Source organism: Podarcis filfolensis, assembly GCF_964270895.1.
Source record: "Podarcis filfolensis genome assembly, chromosome: 6".
Taxonomy (NCBI): Eukaryota; Metazoa; Chordata; class Lepidosauria; order Squamata; family Lacertidae; genus Podarcis; species Podarcis filfolensis.
The window spans coordinates 20,932,750-20,949,733 of NC_139609.1; the positions used below are offsets into that span (position 1 = coordinate 20,932,750).

General features: G+C 40.9%; 1 protein-coding gene across 5 annotated transcripts in view; it reads left to right on the forward strand.

The window, feature by feature from the left end:
- Positions 1-16,984, forward strand: part of VAV3 (vav guanine nucleotide exchange factor 3) — a 158,511-nt gene that overhangs the window by 98,955 nt on the left and 42,572 nt on the right. For all 5 annotated transcript variants that reach the window (XR_014549604.1, XR_014549605.1, XM_083620442.1 and 2 more), the window contains exons 18-19: positions 5,168-5,190; positions 8,168-8,213. Coding sequence is in view for 3 of the 5 variants with exons in the window: in XM_083620442.1 (XP_083476568.1) it covers positions 5,168-5,190; positions 8,168-8,213 (69 nt within the window). In the remaining 2 variants the exon portion in view is untranslated. The remainder of the gene's footprint in view (positions 1-5,167; positions 5,191-8,167; positions 8,214-16,984) is intronic.

Consider the following 16,984-nt stretch of genomic DNA (forward strand, 5'->3'; position numbering starts at 1 on the left):
AGAAATTTCAATAGCATTTTCCTTTTGATTTGTCACTCCCAGGGGCATGACATAACGGCCAGGTCCACAAAAATGCTATGCCATGGTTTGTTTAGGTAGAGGTAAAGGTCCAGTTGCGGACGAATATTGGGTTGCGGTGCTCATCTCGCTTTACTGGCTGAGGGAGCTGATGTACAGCTTCCGGGTCATGTGGCCAGCATGACTAAGCCGCTTCTGGTGCACCAGAGCAGCGCGTGGAAATGCCGTTTACCTTCCCACCAGAGCGATACCTATTTATCTACTTGCACTTTGTCGTGCTTTCGAACTGCTAGGTTGGCCGGAGCAGGGACGGAGCAACGGGAGCTCACCCCGTTGTGGTGATTCAAACTGCCGACCTTCTGATCGGCAAGCCCTAGGCTCTGTGGTTTAAACCACAGCACCACCCGCGTCCCATGGTTTGTTTAACAAGCCACAAATTAACCACAAGTTTTCCCACGGATTATGAAGCAGACCATGACTTGTGTCCCCCCCCCCGCAAGTTTGCTTTGTTTTAGCTGTTCTTGCCTCATGCTGTGCTCTATTTATTTAGGTATTTTATATACCACTCCATATTTCAAAGAAATCTCTGAGCATTTTACAGCATCATAAAAATCACAAATAAATGCAAAAAGAATGTAAAAATCCACATTTAAAATAACTCAAAACAAATAGATAAGAGATCCTCTTAAAACATCACTATAAACGAGAACAAAATCAGGTGGGTAGTATAATAAATTGCAGCAGATCTAGACAATTGAAATACAACAGAGATAACCAGCTTCACCCACCAGCCTCCATTTATAGGTAGCAGCAGCATTCTCACTTCTGCTGTTCTTGTAGCTTCATGTGTGGCTGGGGTAGGGTGGTCAAACAAACCATCATTCAGATAAGGTGCTGTGTTTGCACATAACACCAAGCCATAGTTAAAACAAACCAAGGTTTGTAAGCCAGCAATAAACTCGGGGTTAAATAAACTATAGATTAGTGTTGTGTCTAAACCAGGCCTTTGTGGAGAGCATTAGAATTTTTTCCCTTCCCTTTAGATTTTATTCAGATTAGATGCCAGAGCTGAAAACCGTTATGCTTTCGACAAAGCAATCTAAGTATGTTCATGATTAGGTCATTTTTAATGCATTTCTAATTTTAGGAAAATGCAAATGAGTACAGGGGCCCTGTACACGTTTTAGTAGCTGTGTCCAAGATAATTTCTGAAGATGCAACTTTTCACATGCTTACATTGCTGCTTCTGAAGAACTATTATAGGTATAGGAACATTGTTCTTTTGTATCTGGTCAGTCTATTCATTAATCAGGGCTTCAGGGTGGTTACTATAATTGACATGCATTGTTGTCCAGGCATATATAGTAATTTGAGGGTGGCTTAAAAAACCCACATGATATTTGCATTTTGTGATTAGAAAATCTGTTTGCATCTCAAAATGAAGCTCAGTAGCAGATGCTTGCATAAGGCTGCACCAATCTCAAGCCAGAGGCTCTGGCAAGGAGACTGAACCCTCTTATTCCCTGCACCATCTTGGTAGTTTGCAAGGGAGAGAGTTGCTGGTCTAGCCTTTGCCATCTTCAATGCCGAGTCTGCACATGACCAGAAAGAGGAGCCTGTACAGCAGGAGTCAGGATGTGATACAAGGAGCTAATAGGGTTTCTGTTTCAGCAACTTGATGCTCAAGTGTAGACTGAGGTGCTCCCCAACTCTTTGCTGAACGACTGATTGCTTTATTGCACACACACACATACACACACACACACACACACACACACATACCCGACACCGCTTTCCATCCTGGCTACCTGTCAGGTAGATAACTGGAAAAGAAAGGAAAGTGGAACCTTCTTACTGAACTTCTAATTAGAAGTTTATGCGATAAGGCGAATGAATGTGCCTTGGCAAGATTTATCCTGCAGAGGTTGATGGAGACATATTTCACCAGACCAGTGGTAAGCTGAATCTGATTCAATCAGAGGTAGTATCAGCAAGTATCCTTTTGTATTAATGTTTAAGAGGGATGAATGTAGAGCTAAAAGTTGACAAAAATAGGTGTGTACAGGCAGTTCATGGTTTCCTTGTGAGCCTACATCTATGGTGAACATTTTGCTGCTTTCACACATACACTTGAAACATCTCAAACGCTGAGATATCAGATGTAATGTGTGAACTGGCCCTCAGCCAAGCTTAGCTGCCCTCATGCCTTCCCTTGTTTTAGTAACATGCAGAAGCAACACAGAACCATGGCCTTGTGTGTGTTTGGCTGTGCATACATGTTGTGGTTTTATGTATACATCTAAAATGTCGTGGAGGCATGCATTTTTAAGTTCACCATGTTGAGATTTGAGACATTGTGTCCTAAGGGCACTTGGCTGCCAGGTGTGAGAGATGGATTGCTAAGTCGACGGTGTGATCCCACAAGGAGATTCTCATGTTCTTAAGACCAGTTTGGACTTGATGCTTCCAAAGTGGTCTATTCAGTATTATGTTTTCAGTAAGGCAAAGTGCAGGGATAAAACTTGGAAACCTGCCTGGAAATAAACAGATCTACCAGTTGCATTACGTAATATGTATTGCCAAACAGCATGAGTTGTACTTCATTTCAAGATAAGCTATTCAAACAAAGTGGAGGGCAGGCCCACTCATGTCTTGGACTGTATACTCTGAGCATACATTTAAAAAAATGCCCAAAGTTGAACTTTGTTCATAGGAGTGGCCATTTTAGATGTGGCTCATGCAGTTTCTTTCTTAGTTTTCTCTGTCTTTTTATAAGAAATAGTGTTGTTTCAAACTCTCCACTTTCCTAAGTAGTGGAAAGCTGGTACAGTAGTGTTGCAGGATCAGTTTTATTATGACAAGATATTATTTGGAGAGTTAGGCTGCAATCCTCAACATACTTACTATGGCGAAAACTCCATTGAATAGAGTGGGGCTTATCTTTGAGTAGTATAAATATGATTGTGCTCTTTGGGTGTGTTTTGCAGCATTTGTTGATTTACATGTATATAAGCAGTGTGTGTGTGTGTGTGTGTGTGTGTGTATATATATATATATATATATATATATATATATATGCATGCATACCAATAAGACAGTGCTTGTCTTTAAAGCAGGATTAGTGCCTTAAAACCACCAGCACAACCTTACAACAAGACTGCTTTATGTCAGCCACCTGCAGAACTCTGGTTTCTTTTCCTCCTTTCTGTCCAGATTCTTGTTTTTGCAATATCTACTTTATAAACATACAGTTGGAATTGAAAGAGAGAAGGTAGCCCTAGCCCAGCAGAACATCAGTTTAGTACTAAGCGATATTTACAGCTACTTCGGAAAGCCAGAAACCTCTTCTTAATCTCCGATACCCATCTGCAAAACTTAGAGCTTCTTCTTCCTTCTTCCAAGCAGCAATGGCTTGGGGTATGGCTGGTGAGATATTTGATTGAATCCCCCCATCCCACCCCTTCTACCAGTGCCATGACGCAATCTGATTCTGAAGCTCCCTTCCAAAGAGAACTACTGTTTGATAAATGTGAATTCAAATTCCCTTGGGATGCACAAAGCTGATTCCTCTGTTATTTGGATGCAGGCCATTGTATTTGCGGTAATAAGAAGTGATACTTAAGGGCTATCTGTGGTACACAATCTATGATTGTTCAAACAGAAGTGCAAGTGATGCTGCAGTCAGTAAGTGATGACTGCGCAAGGGTAGTAGACCAGCCTGTAGCCTTGTCTTAATTTAAAAAACAAAAACAAAACAAGAGAGGGTGTCTACAATTAATACTCTTTAGAAAAAATTAAGGTAAAGCTTGATTAATTTTGTAGCATGCTTTCAAAAGTTTGTTGATACTGCGTTGTATTCGCCCCTGCTGTTCTGCTCATACAAAAGGCTTCCACTTGCACAGTGGGACTTCCCCCTCCTCTCCCTTGCAGCTCCTTATGCACCCTGATAATCTGCTCCAAAGTGTTGAAAGACCTTCTGGAGCAGAGTGTGTGTGTGTGTTTGTGTGTGTGTGTGTGTGTGTGCAGGGAGAGGATAGCATGGGGAAGTCCTACTGTGCAAACGAAATGCTCCTCCTGCAGCTTTGATGCAACTCACTCTAACCTAAAAGTAACATTATTAAAACACTTTTTCAAAATTATGCATATTAGAGCATAATTGCCAGCTTACCGTTAATAAATTCAGGTTACAAAAATCAATAAACAGTGACCATTTGCCTATAAACTTTTTGACAATTCTCTGATATATATCTATAAAAAAAAACCTGTTATATATCTATAAAAAACATGTAAGTTTGGTGTTGGCAGTTTCCAATATTTAGTAAAAACTAGCAGTTATTACCATTCCTTTCATATTAAAACTCCTGTGTAGGCTGAAAAACAGGTAGCAAGTCTAATAGTATAGTGTTATTTGATAATTTCTCTCTTAAAATGTTCATTTTTTTCCGATAAACTTTTGAATATGGGCATCCCCACCTCATATGGCTGAAGTTTCCTTGACTTTTCAAAAGATTTCCAGCAATGAAAAGTACAGCTCTTAGTAATTGTATTTGTTGCTACTGCTTTATGTATGCTTGTACTTCACATAAGAGAGTCCAAATTCCAGCATAACAAGTTATTTTATTGGGAATATCCATGGCATCACAATATATTGTATGAATGCAAAAACTTCCTGGAAAACATTATTGTCAGGATGCAAAATAAATAAGGATTTTGCGTTATCTGACGTAATAGTTCCCCGATTCATTTCCTTTGGGAAGAGAAGCTCCCATGCTGTCTCCTGAAGTCTTGCACTGCAGTGCACATGTTGAATCTGTAAAGTCTGAGCTTCTGAGTTTTTTCTTTCATCAAACTATTTCAGAATGTATATAGCTGATTTGTTGGTTTGGAAAGCTGCGTGTCGTCAGAGTTAAGCATAAACTTGAATCTGTTTATGGCTGTTCAGTGCTGCTTAGCCTGAGCCAATAAAACTAAGTGAACACAGTTTGCAAAATAACGAGCTGAGCCCCAGGGCTGGTGGAGCATAAAACAGGTATCAGCTAGCTAAACAAAGCAGCTCCGTGTACTCTCAGCAAACCGCACAGCAAGGAATTACTGTTGAACAGAGTGAACTTTCAGTTTCTGACCATGCCAATTTTTACGTTTGTTTCAGAACCCGGGACCCTGAAACATGAGGTAAGTGCAGCTTTTTGAAGTGTGGGTTGACATTTATTTTGTGGCTGATCTAAAATGTTCCATTTTTCATTTTTATTTTTTGGTGTTAGTGCTGGGATCACTTAAGGCATTTTGTGCTTGCGCTCTGGCAAAATTGGATTAAAAAGATAGTGAAAGTGTTGAATCTGCTCAAGATTAAGAATTTTCAAGTCCCATTGGTTTCAGTCGGGATAGCGTATAATACTCTTTAGAAAAAGGAAAATACAAGGAGACTTAAGTTGCCTCGTGCCCCAGATTTCTTATTAATTTCATGGGGCTGATGTTTTCTCCAGACTTCCTTAGTGTTCAAGACATTAGCAGAACATGTATAAAAAAACCACGTAATGGTTCAATATGATAAACTACAAGAAATACAAGTGGTCTAATTTTTTCGCAACCTACTGATGTAAGAATAATGCATGAGTATAAAGTTCAGCAGTTCTCAATCTGTGTGCTGTCAAATGTGCTGTCAAATGCTGATTTCTGAAGCTGAATTCTTTGCCATGGGATCACTTGGAGAATCTTTAATATTGTGACAGAATGGTAATAGGCAAATGGGGACATATTCAATGAGATGACAATAATCCAAGAATACTGTGTTAATTTTGGTACGTTTGCAGAAAGGTTTCTTTTTTCTTGGTTGGGGGGGGGGGGAATGTTGCATTTATTCTCTTGTATCCTTTTAAACTGCCCTGAAATGTGGGGCTAAGTTAAACGCGGATAATGAAAAGGCTGCTTGGGGAGCGTTAGTTAACTGTACATTGTATTATACCGTGCAATGCTTATATTTTTGGGTAGCATGTTTCATTTCCATTTGGAAGGGGATTTATGTCAACCGGGAGCTTAAGACTTCATTGGAAGTGTGGATTTACCCCTAAGCAGCACTTTCCATACATTCTCCAGCAATGAGGCAACACAGGGAAATTACTTGGAACTAACAATTCTCTTATCGGTTCTCAATGAGTCTTAAGTAATAAAAGTGGAATTAGAAATTCTCTCTCTCTCTCTCTCTCTCTCTCTCTCTCTCTCTCTCTCTCTCTCTCCCCCCCTTGCATTATATTCTCCATTCTCTGTGTAACAGTGCTGGACACTTAGGGATGATTCCATCAGCGCTGGATTTAGGGTGTTGCGGGCGGGTGAAAAATAATAATCTTATTGAGAAGATCCACCTAAAAGTCCGCCCCTTGTTCCATTGATGCACAGCAATGAAAAAAAATTTGTTCTGCAAAATAGATGGACAGTAGTTAGATGGCTCCTGAGGTGGTAAATCCAGGATGAACACCACTGGGAGTTTCCATGTCCTGGAAAGCTCATCTGTGAATGAGCTAGTTAATGATTACTAAGCAGTAAAGGCCATAAAAACATGTGTCAGTTGGTGTTGGGGCTCTCTGATTTGCACCTACTTTGACAGTGCAAAGGTTCAGGCCAACGTGTTGCCTGCATGTGCAAATTGATACACACCCATTCCTGTTGGTTAGTAGGGCCTGCACAATTCTCAGTCTAGAGGCTCAGCACGCATGGCTGTAAAACGGTGCTCTGTTTCCTGAGGAGATTATATAATCTCAAAGCACAGGTTGGTTGATTGCAGAGCTCCAAGAAGGAGGGAGAAGTTCACTGCAGTATAATTATTGTTTGTGTCACACTCTTGACCAGAGTCTTTTTTGCTTGCACGTGACGTTTCTTATGTCTGGCGATGTGATGTCGAAGCTACTGAATGTTCCTTGAGAGCATTTCTCCTCCATAGAGCTTGGTGGAGGAGGCCTTGCTGAAGTCATCGCCACTACTTTGCAGGCTCGGTTGGCCTGCCTCAGGCAGTAGAGTTTGGAGTAGTGTTAAAGGGCAGCGATTTGTTAATTACTTTACAAAAATGCATATTTTGCTGCATTTTTAAGTGTTTCAAAACATACATTGTACCTCCTAACTTGTAACAGGCAAGTGTGGTTAAAAAGTAAGAGATGATTTTTTAACCCCCATCTGAACATTCTGCTTTCAGCACCAAAATGTACAGGGCCACCTCTGGGCCCTGCAGTTTTCAAGACTCTTGTTGACTTGGTCTTTTAAGGTAGTCATTTATTATGTAACGTTATGTAATGTTCTACTTTCCCCTTCCTCCCAAACTTGCCTTGGAGGTTAATAAAAATATTTAAAAAGAAGCTTTTTCTGTAAACGGCTGTTGCAGAATTATCTCATGTAGCGTGCAAAATAATCAGGGCCTCCGTTCGTTCTCAAAATTGCAGCTCATTTCTTCCACTCTAGCAAGGAACATAAAAGTGAAGTAGAAATTACTTTTTATTATAATTACATTTGCAACAGCCTCATACGCTTTTATGTGGTCAGTTAGAGCTTCACTGTAAATGAAAATTGAAGCTTTTGAAGCCTTCTTCTTCTTTTTTATTGGAAAGTGAAAATGGCTTTAGTTATATGTAAATTGGGAAGCTGTACACGTTTTTAGTGAGATCATGGGCAGAACAGACATGCAGAACATCTTCTGCAGAATAACAGCTGCCTGCTTTTTTAAACACACAAATGCAACCTGCTCATCACTACCTATACCAAGTAAATTCTGCAGAAACCTTTAATGACAGATGGTCCGTCTGAGGGATGGGAAACAACACTCTTTGTACGTGGTGAGCTTTGTCTGTAATTTATATTCCATACTTCTACACATTTTATGTCTTACCTTGAAAGTAAATTTTAGGAAGAGGGGATTATTATAATTTTTTGCATCAGCTTCTCCTGTTGGGCACTGTGACATGGAACATGGGGGGGGCAGGAACTGTTGCAGTGCCTGTCCAGGGTGAGGGAGAGTGTGCAAGCACTATTTGGCTTCCACTGAGGACAGCAAAATGTCTTGGGCCAGCCCTTCTAGGAAAGTCAAAGGAGTGTGGAGTGTGGAGACTAACTGGATAGGAATGGGTTTTCAAAACAAGTATCTAACTTGTGCTTTTCAAATACACAGAGACGACCAAATGGACTCCGAAAGAGCTCCAGGCATATGGACCCAGGTCTGTGTTTCTCTTTTTCATCATTAAAACTTTAGAATTAGCACAGAATAATTAATGGTTTGAATCTCATTATCAGATGTTATTTATACAGCCTCTTTCTTTTGGGGGAACGAGTACCACCAATCAGTAAGATGTAAGCTGGCAGTTGTAAGTTTGATCTTAAAAGTCTGTTGTATTCTTTTACCACAGGCCTGGCAAGATACAATACCCTTCCCAGTTTCTTACCATATCATTTATGCAATCATATGTACACCACCTTAGCCCACTCACAACATAATAAAACAGTAAAAAAAAAATGCATAGCAAGAGCTAACATAGACAAGTTGGAAAAGTTTAAAAATATCAAAATAAATGAACATTCAACCATCAGCACTATCCATAGGAAAGCAACCAATTCTGAGAAAACAGCTATTAAGAGAAAGTGATCCGAGAGGTTTTTAAGCCTGCTTAAAATATTGCCAGCGTTGAGGCTGCAGGCACTTTTGTGTAATAGTTTCTTACTACTAAAAGTAAAGTTGCATGCACTGTTGTAGTAGCACTCTCCTGCATGCAGCTGCTGCTTCACTGAAACAGTCAAGATTGTCAGTGCAGTGTGTTTCGATGTTGCATTAGTGGAAATTGTTCTTTCAGCACTGGGACCTTTTAGTTTTGCTGAATTCTATGGCCTGGATTCAAATAAGCTCTCAGGCTGCTAATCACTTTCCTGACCGTGTTTTCAAGGGTACAGTCATATGACTATCATAAGACTATCTGAACTCCGTGTGTGTGTGTGTATGTGTGCTTTGCTTTTACAAGTGGTGCTCTTAAACTTTGCTTACAGACCTAGAAGCCCCTGGGCTTTTGGTAACTTCCCTCACCTTATGCTGCTTAAACAGAGCAAGTATTTTAAAATTGATGCCTAATCTTGCAACACTCTGTTCTCAACAGCTGCTGTTTTTCATAGAGTCTGAAGGCAGCGGGTATTAGGTATTTTGAGGTGCAAGACTCCAAACAGAATGCACTTTGACTTTTATGTTCTTAATCTTTCTCCGCATTCCCTCTACAACTGTCTCCCCCACCTCTCACCAGACCCAGGTTTCTGTCAAAGAAAGCAGCACCGGGGGTTTTGCAAATGTGGTTTGACTGAATAAACATGTAGTTCTGGTCGTTTCACTGATAAAATCAAATGCGAGTTCTTTCTCTTAAGTGTTGAATGCACATATATACAATAACTGTGTGAGGAGGGCGATTCTTTTCTCTCTTTTTTTGCTTCTTTTTATGAGCTCTTTTTCAAAAGCAAGTCAGATCATTGAGTCGTTAAATGTAGTAACGTAAGAATGATTTGCACCTGAAACAGGAGTTCCAAGTCCATAACTAAGCAGGTGATGGTGGAAGTTTCATTTATGCAGGAAAAAAGAGCTGCTGTACTTACTGCTCAGTTGCATGGGAGTTGAAATGCAAATGGTTAAATTGTCTTGACTAACCACTCCCTTTGTAAAAAAACAACCTTACCATATTGGGCATTTTGAAAGAAATATCGCTGTTGCCTGAAGCCAAGTGTTGCTTCACTGTGCCCTTGGAGATACTTTTCCACATTGAAAAGTTCTAAATGTGTGGCACAGAGGCTAATGAATTAAGGACTTAAGGAATTAAGGATTCCCAAGTCCTGAAAGAAGGAGCCTATCTGGTACCTATTACTGAAACCTGGCTGGGTGGTGCAGCAAGCTATGTTTTGGCCCAGCACCCATTGTCAAGATTGGACAGGGAGGTGGAGTGGCTATTCTCCACAACGATACAATTTTGCTTGCCCTGTGCCCAATGGATTGCTTTAATCAAAAGCATTGTACCTGGTGCTGGGCTCCATTTCATCCACACTACAGAGCATATTTTTCCTGTTAACTCATGCGCACACTGGGATTGATCTTGCCCCTTCAGAAGCCACTTTGCTTCACCCTCCCCCATGATGCATCACAGTCTGAGAACCACCAGCCTAACCCATTTTTAAAAAATTGCTTGATGCCAAGAGAGCAATATTTCATTACTTCTGGTCACAACGGGAATCTGATTGCACAGGTCCATGCCAGTAATTATTCATGGTGGAGCACGTGTAGTTCCAGAATCTGTTTTTACAGCTGCCATTATCCTTATGATTCATGCAGCTTAAGTCTCTTAGCACGTCCACTGCTGAAGTGTCTCATGACGGTTGCAAAAAAACAACAACCCCTAAACCAAAACAAAGAGTTTTAAACTACCTCCCATAATTACATTGAGCCCTGCAGGTTAGAAGTTATCTTTTGCGCCTCTGATGATTGCAGCTAGGTACAAAACTAGATGACTCAACAACGGCAATTAAACCAACTCAGTGGTTTCCCCATCTGATATGCTTATTTTCTGTAAAAGCTCTTGTTCATTGCTTGGCAGTATTATTTCAACTGTTGCAGCTATGCCAACTATACTGCCTCTCCCCAAAATAATACATTAACTCTCAGTTGCAGGACAAGAACCAGCATGCCTCTTGCCTCCAACCAACTTTTTAAAGCCTATGTACTGCTAGATGGGCAAATATCCTGCCTCTGTACAACTTGGCTGATAGTTTTTGCTGTTGTCTTCAAGTTGGCGATGGGGCAGGGAAGGGGAACAGCAGCAAAATTTCCTTGTTTTTTTAGATGTGTCTTGTAGTACCACATGGCCTGATCTGGCTTATTTCTGTTAAGACATTTTCTTGCAAGTCTGGCTTCTATATAGTTTTATTTTCTCAACAGAACTTGGTGATCCTGCCTGATTATACTTCATGGTCAGGGCCTGTTTGTATTTTGAGTGCTGAGTCTTACAAATCAGAGAAGGGGTAGATTAGCAACTGGCTAGTAGTAACGTAGGTTTTCTGAGTCCAAGGAGGATTTCTTTAGGAGTAGTTTTACCACTGCCTCCTTCAAGCAGGCAGGGAACACCCTCTCTCTCACAAGGAGGCATTAATCACCTTCCTGGTCCAGCCAGCTTTCCCTCCCTGCTGGTTTCCATCAGTCAAGTGGGGCAAGAGTCCAGAACGCAAGTGGCTGCCCTGACCATTCCAATCACCTTGTCCATGTCCTTAAGCCTTACCAATTGAAACTCATCTAGCACAAGAGGACTAGACTGTTCTCTGGACACCCCTTAAGATTTATGTGCTGTAACAATGGAGACTTGACTCCTGCAGTAATTCTCAAGTGTAATCACTACTGTTATTAATTATCACACTCTTCCTCAGAAGCCTAACCAAGCAATCAATCACTGAATGTTAGGAATGTTGCTGTCGTTACTATTCTTTAAATAATAACAGAATGTTAACACAAAGCAAAAGGGAGTATTTCCACTCCACCAAAGGCGACTCATTTACTTAATTCAGTAATAATTTAACTTCTGCTTCAAAGCACTTCTCACATGGAGACTTAACAAAGCTTTGTAAAACTACTGAAGGCTAAATGATCTTATCTCTCGTGGGGGGAAATCCTGCTTCAGTAGCTTGCTGAAGGAACTCTGTGGAGCTGCTGCCATGCTCTGCCCTAAAGTGGATTCAGTTGGCAGGCCAGATCCTGACATACCCCTAGAACCACTGTGACAGATGGGTGGCCCACTCACCTATCTATCTCTCTTGAGGCCACCATGGATGTCAGATGAAGTGTTTTCCTTTACAAGTAGGTTTGAATTCAAGCTAGTCTGCAAAGGAGAAATGTCACTTTCTCTGTAGAGTTTAATTTCAAACTGCACTGTCAAAGGAGGGGTTTAATTGCAAGGCTTACTATAAGTACTAATCAGCTGATTGACACTTAAAGCATGGCCCTTTGGGCAGGATCCAGCTGCATTGCAAAGTTCCCTTGGTCTCAATGCCAATCAGCTGATTCACACTTACAAGAAGCCTTGGTGGCCAAAAAACAGCCAGGAGCACACTTTAAGTCTGCTGATGGTTCCTTTGCAGCTATGTCTTTAGCTGCTCCACACCTGATGGCACATTGGATGCCAGGTGTGGTACAGGTGGGCGTAGTTTGGGGAAAGTGGCCCTGTGAGCCAAAGTAGAAGCCCATGCCAGGCCTTATTACGCCTATGAGCTGGAGGTTTCCCACTGCTGCCCAAGAAGGGGAAAAGGGCAGAAACCTAACACAATCCCTCCCCTTTAAGAAGTTGAGATGTTTGTCCTCAGACCACCTGCTGTGTGCATCTTCCGTTGATTCTGTTCATGTATAGTAACAGTTGGTAGAGATTTATGCCTCCAGTGCTATGGGAGTTTTTATTTGTTGTAAATATATGCAATCTTTCTTTCTTTCTTTCTTTCTTTCTTTCTTTCTTTCTTTCTTTCTTTCTTTCTTTTTAAAATTTGTATACCACCCTTCATCCATAGATCTCAGGGCAGTTCACAACATAAAATCACAATATAAAAATCACAAAGTACATAGTAAAAACAACAACAACAACAACAACCCAATAATTCTCCTTCCCACAACACATTTAAAATGTCATGGGATGTCACCAGCTGAAGGCCTGGTTGAAGACAACGTTTTCACCTGGCGCCTAAAGGTGTATAATGAAGGTGCCAGGTGAACTTCCCTGGGGAGAGCATTCCACAAATGGGGAGCCACTGCAGAAAAGTCCCATTCTCATGTTGCCACACTCCGGACCTCTCACTGAGGAGGCGCACGAAGAAGGGCCTCAGAGGCTGATCTCAGGGTTTGGATAGATTCATATGGAGAGAGGTGGTAATCTCAAATAATGGACATACATGTTTTTCTTAATAAAGGGAATAAAGGGAAAAGAGCACCTATAGTGGGATGCACTTCCTCCATCTAAAGTTTTCCAAATTTCACTCACTTCTGTTCCTAAGATAAGTTCCATTCACTTGCTTAGGAAACAGTTTGGACCTATCCTGCGTTATCAGTCTCCCATCTCATCAAATCTTTGTCCTCTGTGGCTTTCCCATCTTCCTCCTTCAACAAGCATTTTAAGGTGGTTTTTTTAAAATTAATAATTTATCCCAGACTGTACCTGTATGGGATTTGAAATTGTTTCTATACATGTTTTCCATACGTTTTTTCGTAAAGATGTCTTGAGATGTTTCCTATGAAATGATTCATGAATGGAAATTCAGTAAATGGAAAGGGTAGCCTAGGGAGGAATACTTGCAGTTCCCTCCTGACTCTGGAGAGATGCCTTCAAGACTAAGAACCTTGGTCCAGAAGCAGGATTAGAGGGCCTGCCTCCTGCCTTTCCCGACTGCCCTTGAAGAACCCCATAACCCTGTAGCTACTCCTGTTTTCAATAACTCCTAAAATGTCCTCTTTGAATCATGAAGAACAGAAGTACACTGTAAGTCATTTCCGTTTCTGTGGCTAAAATTAAAGACCTTGATGTCTAGCACAGTCACACTTCTATATTATGTAGTCACATAATCAGTTTGTCTGATTAATCTTTAACGTGAGCTACTGAATTTAATAGTAACTTCATCTGAAGCACTAGAACCCTTGCCTGATTCTGTTTAATTTCTTAGGTTATTGTTTAACTTAATGCGTGGGCCAGTTTGGAGTAGTTCCCACCCCTAAGTTGCTTGGAGGATGAACTTGCATGACTGACACTGCTGTTGAATTCTGCTAGAATTGAGTCTGATAGGAACAGGTCATTGTGACATTTTATGATGTAAACAAAGGCCATGTGGAGGTAGTACTCCAGACAGAACTACGTAAGATAAAAGTATTCATAGCTATACTTAGAACAGGCAGTGTTCACAACTGTGAACTCTTCAGCTAGACTACTGCAATGCATTCTCACATGAGTCTGCCCTTGATAATAAATGATGCAGAAGGTTCTGTTAGTTTTATTCTGTAAGCCATTTCCTCTGACCTGAGAAGATACATTGCATTGGTGTTGGCTCATTTTAGAGGCTGTTAGTTCATTAAAAACTTTCATCAATTTGTGAGGCATCATAATTGTAGTCAGAATAATTTTATTAAATGACCATCAGAGAAATCTCCCAACTTTATAATCTGCACACGAAAAAGAGATGGTTGCTTTCCTTAGTAGTGAGAGTGAAAAGCAAAGCTTCCTAGTGAAGGCTTGTATTGTGGGGGGTATCATTATTTTAAAAAAGTGTACTGTCGTGCTATTGCTACTCCATTATAAAGTTTTTAAATATTAATGATACGTTGTTGGATGTAATGAATAAATGTTCTCTTTTGCTTTTTTTTTTAAATTGTATGTTCAGCTGCTACAGTAGCAACTTGAATGATGGTGGCTTATAGAGAGAGGTTGTAAAGAGAACACAATGCTTTACTTACTTCCCACTTGAAGCCTGCAAAAGACTGGGAAAAGGAGAGAACCCTTTAGACATTCAGGAAGGAGAACTATGAAAGCATATTAGGGAGAAGAGAGGGGTTATCTGAGTGAATGAACAAAACTCTGATTTATTTATTTTTTGCCACAGCTTGGGGATTTTTACAGAGAATGTGCTTTCCCAGGCCACCCCACATCAGCTTCTGAGAGCAGTGGAACTACCAAGAGGGCCACTTCTGCTGATCCTAACACCTGAGAGGGTCTATAGGGAAGGGGGAAATCTTTCAGATATTGGTCTAAGTCGTTTAAGGCTTTAAACACTAACATGAACACCGTGAATTGGGCCCAGAAACAAACTGGCAATCAACATAGCTGTTGATTATATGCGTTCTGAATGTAACCCCAGCCAGTAATCTGGCTGTTGGATTTTGGACCAGTTCAAGGTTCTAAGTTGTCATCAAGTGCAGCCCCATGCAGGGTACATTGCAGTAATCCTTAGAAGTTAAATAGTGTGGGGGACGACATAAAGCCCCGTGGATCCCACAGCACAGTTGCCAAGCAGCTGAGCAGATGTCCTCCATTGCTTCTATCTGTAACCAGCCCAGTAGGTAAGAGTGGAACCACTATAACAATGTGCTTCTGAAATATACGCGGAGTCGAGAGAAACCCACCAGATGCTGTGCATAATGATAAACTGCTGAGACATCAAGGAGAATTGGCATTCCCACTTTCTTTCTTCTAATTAAAGGCCATCAGCCAAGGTGACCAAAGCCATTTCAGTGCCAAAACCAGTGTGAAGCCAGATTGAAATGGGCCTAAACAATCAGCTTCTCTCAAGCACTCCTGAAACTGACTTGCTACTATACTCTCAAGTACATTGCCCAAACTGGTGGAGAACAATTCTCTATTCCACCCCCCATACCATAGTAGCATGGTTTTTCTGCTTCTTAATATGATAAGGCTTATGCGCCTTCCTCCTTTTGAAACTGAAAGTAGTGAATAATGCATGTTACCTCTAGAAACGCTGGTTCTATATCCTTAATCAATACAGGCAATCTCCAGATGTCTGGGTAGGCTGAACTCTCAGGTGAGCACGCTGTGCATGAGTCAGAAAGTTTCCATTTACCTGAGGAGCCTTAACACGTTGGGAGGAGGGAGTGTTGAATAGTTATTGGGCTTGGAGGATAAACACGTTCTGGTTCGCCTTTTAACTATGAGCAGAATTGGTAAAATAAATTTGTAAAATGATGTTCGTAAATTGGAGTCAAACAGAAACTGGTACATGGAGCTTAGTGTTTCTGTTGCTGCTTTTATTTGAGACATCCTTGTGCCACATTCAGTAAGCTAATATCCCACATAATACTAGACCTTGGGGCCATCTAATAAAGCTGAATGTTGGGAAATTCGAGAAAGACAAAAGAAACTACTTCTTCACACGTAGTTTAACTGTGAAATTTTCTCTGAGACGTTGCAGTAAGGACCACCAGCTTGGATGGCTTTATACCATATGAGTGCAATTTAGACAGACTATGTTCATGAACACATAACCAGTGAATTTTGCATGGATTTGCACAAATGATTTTGCACAAAATTGGGATTTTAAAAGGTGGCTTTGTAGAGCAGCACTAACCTTATGCACTTAAGTGTTACAGTTGCCAGATTAGATGACAGTTGCCAGTGGTTCTTCCAGATGAGTCTGTGCACGCCTTGCATGCTCACAGTAAACACCTGATGTAAAATGTCACCTGATGTGACCTTCCCTTGTTAAGTCAATAGCTTAAATGTGACTTTGCTTAGCCTTGCAATTCTGGCTGGGTGCGCTGGAGCAGCTGCTTGGTAACTTGCATTTCAGGCTGCAGGTGAGGGCTCATGTAACTGAGTGCCCCTCCATACAAGCAATTTCCTTGCATGAGGAAATCAAGCACATCAAGGATACGTGCTCTGTTTTAATCAAAGATGCAAAATGCCCAGTGTTGTTCCTCCCCCCCCCAAGCTTCATTGGGGGTCAAAACAGCTAAATGATTAGAGTTCTCTAATAAGGCCTCATGTATCATTTTCAAAAACACTATAGAAGCTGGATCATTCAAATGCAGGAAACAGTCCACAATTTTAAGGCAGGTCTCCGTGCTTTTAAGTAGGGGACACAGCAATGTTAGGAGCTCATGTGAACTAGTAATGTTGAAAATCCTACCTGCCACTTCCATGTTTGTACATAAATATCCTGATCTGTGAAATCATTTCTGGGTGATAGTGAAATATCTGCAGCAGTAATAGGGAAGGTTTTACTCCCCCTTATGTCAAATCTCCTGCAGCACAGTCTTTCTCCATAAGCTGCATAAGACCCATCACAATATTGCATTTGCATTGGAGACTTAGCAAGCGTCCTATGGAGGCTAAAATAAGGCTTGGGCATGATCAACAGGATAAGCTCTTAGTAAATGCCTGTCATAACCTTGAATTAGAGGAACCACGTTAACTTTTTAAAATCTTTTCTTTTT